At 48.3% G+C, this 17174-nt stretch overlaps 2 protein-coding genes across 2 annotated transcripts; one reads left to right on the plus strand and one right to left on the minus strand.

Moving 5' to 3' along the window:
- Positions 1-678: 678 nt before the first annotated feature.
- On the plus strand, positions 679-12570 carry LOC311373291 (AP-1 complex subunit mu-1-like; the record flags this gene model as incomplete). The annotated part of the gene is made up of 11 exons (XM_084490082.1): positions 679-835; positions 1797-1864; positions 2028-2158; positions 5220-5367; positions 6199-6325; positions 8017-8159; positions 8631-8702; positions 8944-9102; positions 9651-9776; positions 11092-11167; positions 11941-12570. Coding segments are annotated over 11 exons (1230 nt in total), but the record flags the coding sequence as incomplete, so codon positions are not given.
- Positions 12571-16006: 3436 nt separating this feature from the next.
- Positions 16007-17126, minus strand: LOC311373293 (transmembrane protein 125-like). The gene has a single exon (XM_084490083.1). The coding sequence runs from the start codon at positions 16801-16803 to the stop codon at positions 16081-16083; it is 723 nt and encodes a 240-aa protein (XP_084346209.1). The 5' UTR covers positions 16804-17126; the 3' UTR covers positions 16007-16080.
- Between the last annotated feature and the right edge of the window lie 48 nt (positions 17127-17174).

Consider the following 17174-nt stretch of genomic DNA (forward strand, 5'->3'; position numbering starts at 1 on the left):
GCCATCGTCCTACACTACCTTGTGAGGTGTGCTTCTTACTGATGGTGGTTTGGTCTGCATTGGCTCGCTGCCTCCCACACCACAGCATGTTCAACTTTATATATATATATATATATATATATATATATATATATATATATATATATATATATATATATATATGACTGTTCATACATATTTATATATATGTACTGTACATATATTCTAGTTTTAATAAAACAATTTTCTTCTTGATTGCACTGTACCTTGTTACTCTTTTTACTGTTTTTATACTATATATATATTTTTTTTTTTGCATTGTTAAAGGTGCCATGACATGCCACCAGGTGTGGTTGTGATTAGCCGTTACATGCCGTTTTGGAAATCAGCCCCTCAAGACATCACAGGTGGGCGTGTCCTACTAGATGTGTGACGGATAGATGAGCAACGTCTGCTACAGTCCACTGGGTAGGCTGGTAGACTGATCTATCCAGCACACGTCTAGGTGGACACGCCCACTTTCTGCCCCTTATGATGTCAAAAGGGGCACCTGGTGGCATGTCATGGCACCTTTAAGGAGAGCTTGGGATACAAAATCATCATTGCCAGCTAGCTATGACTGCTTTGCCTGCCTTATGTTGTAGCATTTGATTAATCAAATAACTTGACCTTAAACCTTGAACCTTCTCCTTGGTTCAGGTGCTGATCTGCCGTAACTACATGGGCAACACGGACATGAACCAGATCGACCATTTCATGCCCCTGCTCATGAAGAAGGAGGAGGACGGGGAGATCACTCCCATCATCACCCACGGCGACACGCATTTCCTGTGGATCAAGCACAGCAACCTCTACCGTATCCTCCGCCCCAGACTAAGCTACTCAATGATACAAGCTCAATAGAAACAGAATTTTATACTCTCATTCGTTTGTTTCTAGCATGAAAAAAGACAGCATTCGCAGCGTTAAAGGTACAATATGGGACACATTTACTATACTGAATCACGAAATTTCAGCAGGGATTAGGTCAGATTAGTGGCTTCTCTGACCACAATGCTACAGTTATGTAGCAGAAATGTCTGTGGTTGGTCAGAAGGTTTGTTTTGGTTTGCCCTGTGTGGCAAAAAATCTTTGATTTTGGACTGCAGTGCCCATAAATGCTCTGTGTCAATGGAACAAGTGAGTCTCGAGTGTTTTGCAGAAGCTGGTGAGACTAGTCTTACATTAGCCTCCCCGTCCTCCTCCCTGGTCGACTGCTGGAGACCTCCCACCCTGTTAGCCTTAGTGCTACGTTAGCCTCCCCCTCCCCCTCCTCCTCCCTGGCGGACCGCCGCGTCCTGTTCTGCAGGATGCAGTCTGGGAGCCACTCGCTGTTGTTTCACTTCCCCTTCCACTCGGGGTGTGCCTAGCGAGGCCTGAACGATTTTTCTCTCCAAAGGGTTATTTACTCAACTTGGATGAATGGTCGTGCGTTCTTAGGACTGTTCCTTGAACGCTGTGTGTTGCAACCAAGATTGGCAATGATCTGATTTCATATCCCCATGCACTCCCCTCCACCGACTGTATGTTGTGAGGGCCCTGGGCCGAGGAGGACTGCACTGTGATGTGAGCTAAAATCAACAAACATCACATCAAAGTGTCCACAGGCGTTCCCACTGTTTGCTGTTGTCTAGTTGTTAGTAAGGGTAGCGTGTATTGAAAGCCAGTCTGTGTGTGTGTGTGTGTGTGTGTGTGTGTGTGTGTGTGTGTGTGTGTGTGTGTGTGTGTGTGTGTGTGTGTGTGAGGGTCTGGGATCTGGTTTTCCTTAACAGTCTCAGTGGTGGCAACGACCAGGAAGAACGCCAACGCAGCCCTGGTTTACTCCTTCCTCTATAAAATCATACAGGTGGGTTTGACACTTGATTGACCCTGATTCATGTTTTTAACTGAATCTGACTCCTGAAACTCATAATAAAAAAGAATTGTCCTTTGTTTCATAACAATGTATTTCAAGGATGATCATTCATTTCTTTCAAAACGTATCCACAAACCACTGGCGTGCCGTGCAGGTGTTCAAAGAGTACTTCAAGGAGCTGGAGGAGGAGAGCATCCGGGACAACTTTGTGACGGTGTACGAACTGATGGACGAGGTCATGGACTTCGGCTTCCCACAGACGACCGACAGCAAGATCCTACAAGAGTAAGACCGCTCAGTCTCAGCCACCACTCTCATTACCGTCATAGTTCTTGGCCATAAGACGGGGTAAACCTCGGGATAGCTTGTTGGTTATTAAACTTCTGTCTGTTGGTTCCCTGGAGCAAGTGGCTGTTTTTTTTTAAGATGTAACATGCATTCCCAATTGTGCTCCCATGGCAGTGCGCGCTTTATGTGTGGTGCTGAATCATGCCGGCTTCTGATTCATGTTAGCCATTTAATGGAATGACCTTCTTGTGTGTTCATAAGTTTGCATTATGATCCCAAACTTTCTTTTGGCTGAAATAGAGCTTGTGGAGTTGTATTTGTTCTTGATATCAAGTTCTGGATAAGACAATGTGTGTGTGCACATGTATGTGTGTGTGTGTGTGTGTGCATGCGGCTTGTAAACACTGGGTTCCTGTTGATGCGTGCGTACAAAGTCATATTCAGCAGGGGACCCTTGAGACCCGGACAGAAAAGACACACACGCACGCACGCACGCACGCACAAATGTAAACACACACACACACACACACACACACACACACACACACACACACATAGCCGCCGCCGCCTTCAATTAACATTTCTGAGGAGAATCGAGGCAGACAGAACAAACAGACAGCATTAACATCAAGCTCTTGTCAGTGTCTGCTCTCTGTTCCCCGTGCCGTGAAGGAGACTGCCCTGCGCAGGAGGCATGGGGGAGAATCTGGGACACGTAGTGGGGAGAAAACTACCCTCAATCAATCAATCATCTCCAACCCACCACTTCAGTCTCATGACGTCCCGCCAGGCTGCCGTTTGCGGTGGTCGCTGTGAAGCGAAACCCTGCTGGAAGCGCCTTCCGAAACTGTCAAAAGCAATCGTTTGGTGTGATCTCTGAATTTTGAGGATATTTGTGGGACCCGGATGGCTCAGTTCCTCAATCCCCTTCCAACAAACTAAGTTTGTTCATTGGTTCATACACAGGAACGCATCGTGTGTTCTGAACGCTTGGAGCGGCTGCTTCAGATCAACAGTCAATCTTGCAAACGTTTGAGCACCGATGTGGTTGGGCGGCTGGTGATTGATAAATTATTCACTTTTCCTGGCTATCCGTCAAAGGGGATTAACCATCGATATTAACCACATGTGGAAAGGAACCTTTATTGCTGCAGGTACAGGTCTTTAGGGACCGGATTTTGGAAACGCAGTTCAATGAACAACAAATGAGCGTTAACGTGGAGCCAGGCTGCGGGAGACTGCTTTGCCGAGGGCTTTCTGAAGGTGACCCAGAGAGGTTGCTGAGCTTGTTTTGTTGAGGGTTTTTTTTAGCTAGGAAGCATGATCTAGGGAAAGGGTGGTAATGTGGAATCTGTTATTCAGAGGAAAACATCAGAGAGGGGAAGGCGGGATGGAGCCAGGAATAGAAGTGCAGTTTCAAGAGTTAAATTCACTTCCACAAGAACTAAAGAGCAGAACAACACCATAGTGACGCATGGAAGATCCAGGGGGTGAATCAAGCTTCCATGTTGTCTTACAGCTTATGCTTTTAGTCATGTTTTTGTAATGTTAGCTGTCTACAATCAACGTTACTGCTTCTATTTCATTTCCAATATTGCTGGGTGAAATTTGCTTTTTCCAGATGCTTTTTTGCCAAGCTCTAAAAAAAACTTAATAATAATAGCTCATTAATATGGCATTATTAACATGTTTAAACGGTACCCCTATTTTCACATCCAAGTGGTGTTTGGGAAACACTAGGAGACACAGGTCCTCTCTCTGAGTCTGCGATGACACTTGAGTGGGGGGAAGCACTGGCTATAAACACTCTGGGTCACATGTTGTTTACCGTCTCGGCCCGAGTCTCTGTCGCACAGGACTCCCTCGGTTACCTAGACGATCCGTAGCATACAGCCTTACACTGAAATGCACTCTCTGCACTACACTGTGTGTGCGTGTGTGTGTGTGTGTGGGGGGGGGGGTGATGTTCACCATCACTATGTCTGTCTTGAACTGGCAGTTGGGATGCAATTAAATAAAAGTGATGTTCTTGTTTTTGTTTAGTTTGTTTGTATTTTATGATCTTAAACAAAGACATCTGGGATATCTATCTTGCGAATGTTACTAAAATGATTATTTATTAATCAAGAAACAGTTTTTCAATCCTTTATTTTCCGAAGTTGTCTCCGCAAACCACTTCTCATACTCTGCTCCTAACTCATGTCTCATTATCTTTCTTATCGTCAAAGTCTCTCTTTCCAACGTTCCACCCGTGTGTCATGAACCTTGAATCATCTTTGAACAGAATGCGTTTTGCAGAGAGGAGCAGGGGGGGAAATGAGAGACCCCGGGGTAGCGGGGTGGCTGTGCTCTCACTCTCTCGTGATAGGGTGAGGGATCAGGAGAGTGAGTCTCCTGTCTCCTCGGGGCCGCCCCCCCGGAGCGCCGCTTCTGGCCCCTTTGAACTGGGAGGAGACGGGAGACGGAGCTCTGGGGAAGATCAGGCAGAGCTGGAGGGGTTCCCCAGATGAAGGGCGTGGCAGCCGGGGTTGCCATGGTAACGGGGCTTAACAGGGAGGGATGGATAGGGGGAGAGCTTAAGGAAGTTGAAAAAGGTTGCTCCTCTGCAGTCGACGGTTACCTCGGGGTATAATATCACATTTGCACTCTGGGATCAATGAAATGGGAACATGTATTGCAGAAGTACCGCTTGAGTACTCGAATACTGAATATGACTACTGAATATGCTTTTAATATAGAGTAGGGCATTTTCTTTCCCACAATGTTTTTATTGATGACGTTTAATGTTTTATGTGGATGGATGTCCTGTCTCGCAACGTCAGCGACCACGATGGAAATAAGTGCTCGCACGTTGTCGTGTTATTGTCTATCCCTCGGAGATGTCTGCATTCCAAATAAATCAAATCGAAAAATCAGAGTGAGAAACATTTACAGGTGGTGTGTCCTTTTCAGAGTTTACATATTTAAGTGCCTATTTATGAATTATATCAGCATAAGTATGTTGTTTTTCTAGTTTTAATAATATATTTTTTAATGTGTAACCGGCCCTTTGTTTCAGGTACATCACCCAGCAGGGCCACAAGCTGGAGGCGGGGGCCCCGCGGCCCCCGGCCACCGTCACCAACGCCGTGTCGTGGCGCTCGGAGGGCATCAAGTACCGGAAGAACGAGGTGTTCATGGACGTCATCGAGTCCGTCAACCTGTTGGTGAGGAGAACCCTCACACTATGTTGTCATTTCTCATGGTGGTCTCCTATTGGCCGCTCTGAAGCTATCATTTTAAATCAGATTCACAGTCAATTACATCAATCAAGATGAACTGAACCCTCAAAGCATCGCTGTCAAGTGTCGATTCAAAGTGTCCATCCAAATAATGCATAATGCATCCTATTACAATTTCCCTGATGCTCTTTTAATCTGAAACATTTTATTACATTTACATTTACATTTAGGGAATTTAGCAGACGAGTTTATCCAAAGCGACTTACAATAAGTACATTTGTCATAAGAAGTGAAACAATATATCGCCGTCGGTAGAGTAAAGACGTTCATAGAACCAAGTGCCAAGCACTAACAATCGCCAGGCTGACCCCATTCCCCGTACACAGCAGTGATAGCTAGCTACTGCAGATGCTATACAACTAAGTACATGCTACACAACATGCATGCACAACACAATTAAGTACGTGCTACACAATTAAGTACAAGGAATGAAAACAACCTGCATTGAGTGCGTTCACGACGCGCAGGACAGGATTAAGTGCCAGGACGTGCAACAAACAATAGTGCAACAAATAAGACAAATAAGTGACTGAATGGCTACGTTATTATTCAGCTAAGTTAGCACACAGGAAATGAACATACAAGGAATCCGTCTTGGTGCACCAGGGGGGGGCAACATGACGTCTGACGTCTCCATGAAGATCTCATTCAATTCAACTTGAGTCTGAATCCTAATCCTGATGGGGCGGCCCTTCCATTGTTGAAGTCTTTGAGCGTGACCCCCTGTGTCTCCCCCCCCCGCCCCCCCCCCCCCAGGTGAGTGCGTCGGGCAGTGTGCTCCGCAGTGAGATCCTGGGCTCCGTGAAGCTGAGGGTGGTTCTGTCCGGGATGCCGGAGCTCCGACTGGGCCTCAACGACAAGGTGCTCTTCGATATCACCGGCCGTGAGTGACACTCCGACACACACACCCACACACCCACACACAGACACACAATACACACCGACACACCAACACACGGCAACGCAGACACACCACCACACAGACACACCCACACACACACAGACACACCAATAGACACCGACACACAGACAGACACACAGACACACAGACACACCAATACACCAACACACAGACACACAGACACACCAACACACACACAGACACACCAATAGACACCGACACACAGGCAGACACACAGACACACACACAGACACACAGACACACACACAGACACACACACAGACACACAGACACACAGACACAGACACACAGACACACAGACACACAGACACACCAATACACCCACACACCGACACACAGACACACCAACACACTGACACACAGACACACACCAACACACCGACACACCAACACACCAACACACAGGCACACCAACACACACCCACACACAGACACACACAGACACACCACCACACCAACACACACCGACACATGTTATACCCTGTATCACCGGCAGTGAGTGACACACCAAAACAGCCATATCACTCCCTCCCTCTCTCCACCTAACATGAGCTATATCACTCTCTCTCACTCTCCCTCTCTGAAGCCTTCGTACCCTCACCCTGCCCTCACCTCCTTACGTAAACCTCCTCCCCCTCTGGGCCCCCGAGGCCCTCTCCTCTCTGGCCCCCCTCCCTGACTCGCCTCTCCCCCCTCCTTTCCCCCCTACCCCTCACCCCTCCTCCCCTCCTCTCCCCTCCTGTCCTCTCCCTACCCCTCACTCCTCCCCTCCTCCCCTTTCCCCTCCTGTCCTCTCCCTACCCCTCACTCCTCCTCCTCTCCCCTCCCCTCCTCTCCACTCCTCTCCCCCTCACTCCTCCTCCTCCCCTCCCCCTTACCCCTCATCCCTCCTCCCTTCCTGGGGTGCAGCCTAGCCAGCATGGCCCTTCTCTCCCCCTTCCTTCCTTAATCCTCACCCCGGGCTACAGATGAACACATGAAGGATCCCATGGATCTCTGGGTCTCACATGTGTGCAGCCCACTAACCCACACACATACAAACCAAAGACACACACCAGTGCACGCAGATACACACACACACACAAGCACACGCACACACAGAGGTTCACACACCTTGCAGACGATGAGAAAGATGTTGTATCAATTGACATATTGTTTTCTTTGTTTATTAGTTGCAGTATAATTATCTTAATCATAATTTATTAATTCAGATATTATGTTGTCTCCACAAGCACCCAGTCATCTAGTGCTGATCTTATCTGCCTGTTCAGTTGTGGTCGGTTCAGACTATCATAAACTCTACAGCACCCTCTTGTGGCAATTGTCTGGAACCACATGGATAGGCTGTCTAGTTGTGAAAAACAATAATAGTTGACATTAACAGCTGATCGCAGAACATGGAACTAGCACAGAGAAACCAAGGGTCATGTGGTGGCGGGAATCCTTTCAGCAACAGAGCATCTTTTGACTTCATTTGACATAATTTATTTATACAGGGAAGTCTAGTTGATGTTGTATATAGGCACATGAGTCATCATGACATTCAATATTATCGTTCTCAGAATCAATTCCCTTCCTCTTTTATTTTATTTTTGTGTGTGTGTGTGTGTGTGTGTGTGTGGGTGTGTGGGTGTGTGTGTGCGTGTGTGCAGGGGAGAAGAGCAAGGCGGTGGAGCTGGAGGACGTGAAGTTCCACCAGTGTGTGCGTCTGTCCCGCTTCGAGAACGACCGCACCATCTCCTTCATCCCCCCGGACGGAGAGAGCGAGCTCATGTCCTACCGGCTGAACACCAACGTGAGGCCACACCCCCTCAGGCCACACCCCCTCATACCACACCCCCTCGGGCCACACCCCCTTCAGATCAGACCACACCCCCTCATACCACACCCCCTCGGGCCACACCCCCTTCAGATCAGACCACACCCCCTCAGACCACACCCCCTTCGGACCACACCCCCTTCAGACCACACCCCCTTCAGAGCCACAGTAGTAGGTAGTGTTGTGTAGTGTAGTGTGTGTAGTGGTGTGTAGTGTAGTAGTGTGTAGTGTAGTGTAGTGGTGTGTAGTGTTGTGTAGTGTACTGTACTGTAGTGGTGTGTAGTGTGTAGTGTAGTGGTGTGTAGTGTGGTGTAGTGTAGTGGTGTGTAGTGTTGTGTAGTGTACTGTAGTGGTGTGTAGTGTGTAGTGTAGTGTAGTGGTGTGTAGTGTTGTGTAGTGTGGTGTGTAGTGTGGTGATTGAACCTCTCTCTCTCTCTGCTCCTGTAGGTGAAGCCTCTTATTTGGATCGAGAGCGTGATCGAAAGATTCTCCCACAGCCGAGTGGAGATCAAGGTCAAGGTATGTATGAGGAAACACACTCACTCACTCACTCACTCACTCACTCACTCACTCACTCACTCACTCACTCACTCACTCACCTTGCAGTGCACATACACAGTGAAACTAAACCATATCATAGCCATTTCAGACCTGTCCTATTTATATCAGATCCTATTTTAGTGACATCAGACCTTCATACATCATAATATATATATATCCTAATGTATATATGTATATGTATATATACTCTATCTCTCAGGCCCGGAGTCAGTTCAAGGGCCGCTCCACAGCCAACAACGTGACCATACTGGTCCCAGTGCCGAGCGACGCCGACTCGCCCCGCTTCAAGACCAGCACGGGCAGCGCCAAGTGGGTCCCCGAGCAGAGCGTGGTCCAGTGGACCATCAAGTCCTTCCCGGTCCGTCTCACAGCGTGGCTCGCGTTAGAGATCCAGGGACTGTTTCATCCGTCTGCACACTTTGAAACATCAAAGTGGGGCCATTAGCGTTCTTTGAGCGTTAAACAAGAATGATCTCAGAAAAGGATTATGCTTTGAAAGACAAAAATGATCTGACAGCCTCGTTTGATAGTTCGTCCCGACGTCTGTTGAAAGTCACTCCTTAATGAAATTAATAATGTGCGAAAAACAAATGACCAACTTCCCTCGTCGAGTTCAAACCAAGAATGATGTCTTCCCTTTGTAGTTGTTCCCTCAGAGTTGTGTTGTAGAATATGTAACTAACTCCTAGTGTGCGTGTGTGTGCGTGTGTGCGTGTGCGTGTGTGTGCGTGCGTGCGTGCGTGTGTGTGTGTGTGTGTGTGTGTGTGTGTGTGTGTGTGTGTGTGTGTGTGTGTGTGTGTGTGTGTGTGTGCCTGGCTCTGTGTGTGTGTGTGTGTGTGTGTGTGTGTGTGTGTGTGTGTATGCGTGTGCCTGGCTGTGTGTGTGTGTGTGTGTGTGTACATGCAGGGCGGTAAGGAGTACATGATGAGGGCGAGCTGCGGGCTGCCCAGTGTGGAGAGCGACGAGCTGGAGGCCAAGCGGCCAATCACAGTCAACTTTGAGATCCCCTACTTCACGGTGTCCGGGATTCAGGTGAGCCTCGCTGTCGGCCCGCCACAGGGCTCTACGATAAATACCCGCTGCCTTCCATTAAAGGGCAGTGTGTCAACGCAATTATTGTATGTCGTACTTAGTTATAGTCCTTAGTTGTGTAGCATCTAAAGGGCTGATTATGGTCCCACGTTCACGCAACGCAAGGGGGTTACCAGTGTTTGTAATAACGCCGTTTAAAATAACGGCGTTAGGTAACGCCGTTATTTTTTCAGTAACGGGGTAATCTAACTAATTAGTGTTTCCGTTGTTACAACACCGTTACCGTTACTGACCGTTAAATGCGGTGCGTTACTATGAATTGATTGAATGAACTGCGTAATCCGAACGCACCCCTGGCTCCACACACATACTGCTAGTGAGGAGACCGGGTGGGTTAACAACGAGATAAGCGATAATGATTGGCTAAGGCAGAGTCATGTTTCATGGTAGCCAATCGGAGCCAGTGTTTTTACATACAAGCCAGGATATGTGTGCCACACGCACACGCATACACGCACACACAAACACCAAACAGATTCGATGAAGCAGTAGAAATGGCAAGTCCGGAGCAATCCGATGAAAAGTTGTCATTTTCAGGGTGCCGATATAAGCACTAATTCATTGAGGTCAAAGGCAAGAACGTGCATGTAAAGTGTACATTATGTCCAGGAGCGAAGACTTTGTCAACGCATCTAATGAAGCATCTCACGACGACACACGCATCTATCTTTTTTTACAGTAACGCAAATAAATACTTTCCCTGGTAACTCGTTATTTTTATAATAGAGTAATTCAGTTACTAAGTCTGTTACTTTTTGGAACAAGTAGTGAGTAACTAATTACTTTTTAAAAGTAACGTTCCCAACACTGGGGGTGACGGACCCCTTACGTCCGTGCGGACCCTCCTTGCGTCCACCGCCAGGGCCTGACGTGCGCCTCCCGAAAATCGTAACCTTCTGTCGAGGCGACGCAGCTGCCAGGGCTGTGATTGGTCTGCTCACTAGAACCTGACGCAGAACCATAAAGGTTCACATGATTGCGTCAAAGCGTCTGCGTGGTCATTGCTTTGTGTGAACATGGAACCATAATCAGCCCTTTATCCTGGCTATCTTTGTTGTATACGGGGAATGGGTTAACCTAGTGATGGTTAGTGCTTGGCACTTGGTTCTATGAACATCCTTACTGCACCCACAGAGATATATTGTTGTTTCTCTTTCCTCTGACAAATGCACTTATTGTAAGTCTCTTTGGATAAAAGCGTCTGCTTAATGCCCTGAATGTAATGTTATGTAAATGTTATGTAAATGCTTCACAGGTTCGCTATTTGAAGATCATTGAGAAGAGCGGTTACCAGGCGTTGCCGTGGGTACGCTACATCACGCAGAGCGGAGGTGAGGCAGCACACGGCGACCTTCTGTTAGAACCACAGCCCTGAGGCGTCGCTGAACAGCTCCCTGACGACCGAGAGCCCAGAGTAGAATCCTCCACACTCCGATACACGTTTAACACTCCCCAGAAACATGTTTAACACTCCCCAGAAACATGTTTAACACACCCCAGAAACATGTTTAACAAACCCCTGAAACATGTTTAACAAACCCCAGAAACATGTTTAACACACCCCAGAAACATGTTTAACACACCCCAGAAACATGTTTAACACACCCCAGAAACATGTTTAACACACCCCAGAAACATGTTTAACACTCCCCAGAAACATGTTTAACACACCCCAGAAACATGTTTAACAAACCCCTGAAACATGTTTAACGCACCCCAGAAACATGTTTAACACACCCCAGAAACATGTTTAACACACCCCAGAAACATGTTTCACAACCCCCAGAAACATGTTTAACAAACCCCAGAAACATGTTTAACAAACCCCAGAAACATGTTTAACACACCCCAGAAACATGTTTAACAAACCCCAGAAACATCCAGAGGACTAAAGAGTAGCCGTCACGTCAGAAAAGCCATCAAAAACCCCAGCTAATCCGACTCAATAACTAAGCAGCACTTAACTTCTATTTACTAAATATTGGATGCTGTAAGGTTTATGTTAGGTTGTATGTGTATGTATGTGTGTGTATGTGTATGTGTGTGTGTGTATGTGTGTGTGTGTGTGTGTGTGTTAATCCTCTGCGTTTCCATTCCTTGGCAGACTACCAACTGCGGACCACCTAAAGGCCCCTTCAGACCAACAGATGAGTCCTCCCTCTCCTTCTGTCCCGTCTCCTGTTGTCCGCCTCCCTTCTCCCCTCGTCCGACCGAGGAACCAGCCCAGAGGTGAAGGTTCCCCCCCCCCCGCCGGAGGACTTGGTCTTGTTCTCTCCGCCATGCTGGACCTGATGTGGCTCAAGAGGCCTTCAGAAAACTGGACCTCTGAATCGTACCGCGGTGCGATGCAGAGATTCTCAACAATATTTAAATACATTTTTGTTTTTAGAAAGAGTCAATTAATTATTCCTCAGTGCCACTACACCGTGCAAAGTCCACGTTATATATACTGTGTCTGTACACAAGCAATATTCTCTATTTTGAGGTTCAAGCTGTAACACAATAACATTGTTTTGTTCACCTTTTAGATCTTTTATAACCACAGGGAATAAGTCTAGTCTACAAATCCTCAAAATGTGATGGTGGCTTGAGGCCTAATGAGTCTGTTCCTCTTGTTCAACATTCATTAGAAAACAACGTTAGCCTGAATCAATTGTAACCAGCAGCAGCCAAGTTATATACAAAAAAAAATGTTTTTTACTGCTTGAAATTAAATGTACGGCCCTCTGGTGGCCTTGGGACTCGTCATGTTGTCACCACTGTGTGGCTCTGCCTTATCCCCGGTGCACTGGACTGGACACCAGACACCAGCAATGATCAATAATGCACAATATGGCCACGGCCGCCGGCCCTGTGTAACACAATATGGTGCAGGGCCCCACAGGGCCACTCACTGGTACTGGTGCGTTACCAGGGCACCAAGGGGCCCACTCGCTGGTTCTGGTGCTTTACCAGGGCCCCGGGGACCACTCACACTTACTGGGGCTCATCGTCCCTCCAGGCCAGGGGGAAGACACTGGAGGAAGGACCAGCGGACAGACAACCTGTCACCTCTCATTATGACGGCTGTTCAGGGCAGCAAAATACTATTTGAGAGGTTCTGTTTGGTTCAACACTGATCAAGTTGTTTATTGGCCCAAACGGCTCATGCCACAATATTCCATATTGTCCATGACTTGTCATTGGCAGCCTTTGGCATTTAAAAATAATAATAATTGAAGAGTTGGTGTGTGAGTGTGTGTGATATATTGATCACTCACTCTTTGTGAATGGGAGGAATGGGATATATTAGTAATTAATTCAGTTTTTCAAAGCTACAATGAAATGGAACAAGCCTCCAACCAGTCGTCTTTATTCACACTATACACTCACCTTGCAAAAGTGTTAACTACCTTTTCTTTAACTTTTATCTTAACCTTTGAACATTTCAGGTAACGTTGGACGCTGTCTTAAAACACGTGCGATTGTACGAGTTAGCATCGGCTTACGCTCCAGGACCTGATGTGATCTGCTGTGACGCTGCAGGGAGGAGAGCCCCTTCTCACCGCCACGTTCTTCAGGCGTTATTAGGAGCTCACACAAACAGTAACTCGTAACGTGAGGTGTAGCTTTGAATCGCTGATATCCAATGAGAACCGAAGAGGTTCAACGAGGTTCAATGAGTCTTCTCTCCATAAAGGAAGGTCAGTTTAGTGACTTGGGGAAGGTAGCATGCGCGTGTGTGTGCGTGTGTGTGTGTGTGTGTGTGTGAGTCCGTCTGGCTCCGGTGCAGACGCCCTGACAGACCTCCTATTGTGTGTTAGTGTCGTGCTCTTATCGCCCTGCTGCTCTGCCCCTCCCTGTCCTGAACAAACCCCACCTGTGTGGCAGGAGCCCCCATGTACAACGCCTGTGTGTGTGTGTGTGTGTGTGTGTGGGGGGGGGGGGGGGGGGGGGGGTTTAGTTAGGGATACTAAATCACTGAGTCATCGTGTGTGTGTGTGTGTGTGAGAGAGTTGCTGCCTGTGTGGGTGTTTGTGTGTGTGCATGAGTGAGTGAGTGTGTTTGTTTGTGCACGTATGAGTGAGTGTGTGTGTGTGTGTGTGTGTGTGTGTGTGTGTATGAGTGAGTGTACGTGTATGAGTGAGTGCGAAGTGCGTGTGTGTGTGTGTGTGTGTATGAGTGAGTGCGTGTGTGTGTGTGTGTGAGTTGGTGTGTGTGTGTGCGTGTGTTAGTGTTTGTGTGCGTGTGCGTGAGTGAGTGTGTGTGTGCGTGTGCGTGTGTGAGTGAGTTGTGCAAACCGACGCCAGCCCCTACAGGCTCCGCCTTGTGCATTGTCCTGCGCTCGGCTGTCCATCGCCATGCCAACAGAGACTGACTCTGTGACCTCTTTGTCTGGCGGCAGCGGACACACATGCAGACGGACGAGGAGTGACCAACACACACACACACACACACACACACACACACACACACACACACACACGCACTCCCCAATCACAGCTGGAGTCGACCTTGGCCTTTAGTTTCTGGAAATGAAAGGACTGCAGCAGGAAGCCATTGTCAGATCAGCTTGTTGTGTATCTTGGCAGATTATGCGTGATACTGAAGTGTTTTCATACCGTTACTGTTGGGCACGTGTGCATCTGTGAAGCACAAGCTGTTCTTTAAAAGCACGTGACCGTTGAAGCATTGAATACTCAAAAGTGTGCATTTGTATTCCAAGCTGTAAGTCGTTTACCATTTCATCCTAGGGTACTTTAATGCTGGTGGGCACAGTAAAGTGTTAATACGGCCCTGTTCCAACACATACACAGCCAGCAATACAATCAATAATTCAAGGTTCAACAGTCTGATGTCATGATCAAAGAGTTGATAAAGCAGGTCCCTCATTTCTGCATATTTCACATGATACATACTGAAGTTAGTTTCGCAAAATAAAGCAAATAATTTCTCCCACATCCTACTGTTAAGGAAGTTTGAACAAACTAAAGTTACATGTGTATACATCTTTAAATTAAATGAACATAATGCAATAAAAACAAATCACCTCTTTTTCATAAATTAACATAAAATGGAGGTTATTCTATAATTGTTCCATCTCACTTAAAATGAATTGCTGAATTCTTAAATAAGGTACATTCCTACTTCGTGTTCTTTTTTTCTTCTCTTCAATTCAATCCGTGTGGTTTCGATTCTTTCTGCTGACATTCAGAAGTGTCTTTATGGCTGCAAAGAACATCCAACATCTGCATTCATTCTATCTTTCATTGGTCACTGAGATATTTGTCCTCACCTCAACTCAACGTCAACTCTACAAACTCCAGTAGTCTCATAAGGCCCCAGGAAAATGAGATCAAATTAGTTTAGAATCCAAACATTCTGGGTTGAAAATAAAACGGCACTTAACAGAACAAAACATAAAAAGAATAATCGCAAATTGTTAAATATAACATTAAAGCTGTTCCTTAAGATGAACGTTGCATAGTAATCTCCAGCCTGGCTCTTCAGGTTTATGTATCGTCTTCACGTCTAAACGGGTTCTTCAGGTGGGCTGGGAGACTCGCGCTCTCATCCTCGTGTTTCTCTGACTGACAAAGAGCAGTTAGGTTTCAATGCCTTTGCTCAAGGACACTTGGGCAGACCTTACTGAACTGTTTGTGGACTCAATGGCTTCGTCGGTTGAGTTTGTCAACCCAGAGAGCCTCGACCAATGGGACAGGGAGAGAGAGAGTCTGTGCACATGGAGCTTGAGTGCCTTACCGTGAAATGACACCAAGGGTTTTCATTTTTGTGCAACACAGGTAGGCTCAATGTTTTTTTTTACATGTTTGTTTCATGACTTATTTTGGGCAGAGAATATTTTGCTCATTGAGGAATATCTCCATGCAGCCTTAATAAACCAGGTCAGCCTAATAACCCTGTTATATTCTCTAAGGAGGACAGCCCAATGATCGTCTCTCCTGAATTATTAAACCCTTGTGCAGTCTGTTAGCGCCTCTTTCCCTCCCATCACGTCAGGTTGTGTCTGTGAACCCCGTTGGTCCCACAATCCCCCTGCCAGCTCTCAGGTCCACCTGGCTCAGGTCTCATAACCGAGACAAGAGCTGGGAGGAGCAGATTACAATCCCGGGTTCCCTGGGCTGCCTCGGACTCCATTAATCACCCATCCAGAGCGCTGACAGCTGATGAGTAATACACCACGTCTGCTGCTGGGGTGATCGGGTCCCCATCGGTCCGCCAGAGCCTGACGGCGGAGCTGAGTTCATATGAGGTTGGCGAGGCTGGAGTTGGTCTCCCTGTGCCGCTCCATCTGTCCCGAGACGGTGAAGATGCTGATCAGCCGGTCCATCAGCCTCCTGCCTGGCCTGGTCCTCTCCAGCAGGACCACGGCCGCGGAGTACAGCCCCGCACCGGCCACCGCCGCCCCGCCGGCCGCCAGCAGCACCACCCCAGACACGTACATGTCGTTGAGGGCCTGGCCCGGCTTGGGCATGTGGTTGACCAGGGCGAGGTGCAGCAGCGCCGCGCCGCAGATCAGCATGGCGGAGCCGGCGGCGAGCACCACGATGAGGTCCGACAGCCCGCCGCTCTTCAGCATGTCGATCTGCCGCCGGCTGCGCACGCAGTTCATGTCCTGCACGGCCGAGCTGAGCAGCTGCTTGAGCAGCACGGCCAGCGCCAGCAGGCACAGCGAGGTGCCGGCGCCCAGGCGCCACTCGCTGGAGACGCTGGTGGTGGTGGACAGCAGGCCCACGCCGCCCAGCCCGCAGCCCAGGATCAGCAGCACGGCCACGCAGTAGCACAGCAGGGACTTCCCCGGCTCCCGGAACCACCACAGCTCCACCTGCTCCTCCAGGATGCTGTGCTGGATCTGGGCGGCCTGGTCGGCATGCCCGCCGCCTCCGCCGCTGGGGGCGGGGCTGCCGGGGGGGCCGCCGGCACCCCCCCCGGCGGTGGTGGGGGGGAAGTGCTCGAGCTCGGGCATCCTAGTGCCACTCCGGAGCACGCCAGGAGGGGGACCGGACCCACCCGACGGGGGGGGGGGGGGTCTCGGGGATGAAGAGGACTGTGGGAGGCGTCTGGCCACGGATGGACACCAGTAGAAGGTCGACACAGGAATATTCCAGAAGGCGTCAGGAGACCGGATCGGAACTTGATAAAAAGCAGTTTTGCTTGCAATGTGCACTTAGGATGACTTGTATTTTAAAAAATAGATTAATATCCATCCAATAGAGGGAAGTACATGTGTCATATCATGTCACTTTTTGTCGATTTGTGCAATTGGACGCAGAGGTTCCCAGTGGGAGGAGCCGGTTCTCTGCCATCTCACTGCATCCACTGGGAAAGCGGCCGGGT

This window comes from Micromesistius poutassou, assembly GCF_964030765.1.
Source record: "Micromesistius poutassou genome assembly, contig: SCAFFOLD_5229, whole genome shotgun sequence".
NCBI lineage: Eukaryota > Metazoa > Chordata > Actinopteri > Gadiformes > Gadidae > Micromesistius > Micromesistius poutassou.

Coding starts and splice junctions, on each gene's coding strand:
- LOC311373293 (XM_084490083.1), bottom strand. CDS start 16,803: ATGCCCGAGCTCGAGCACTTCCCCCCCACCACCGCCGGGGGGGGTGCC.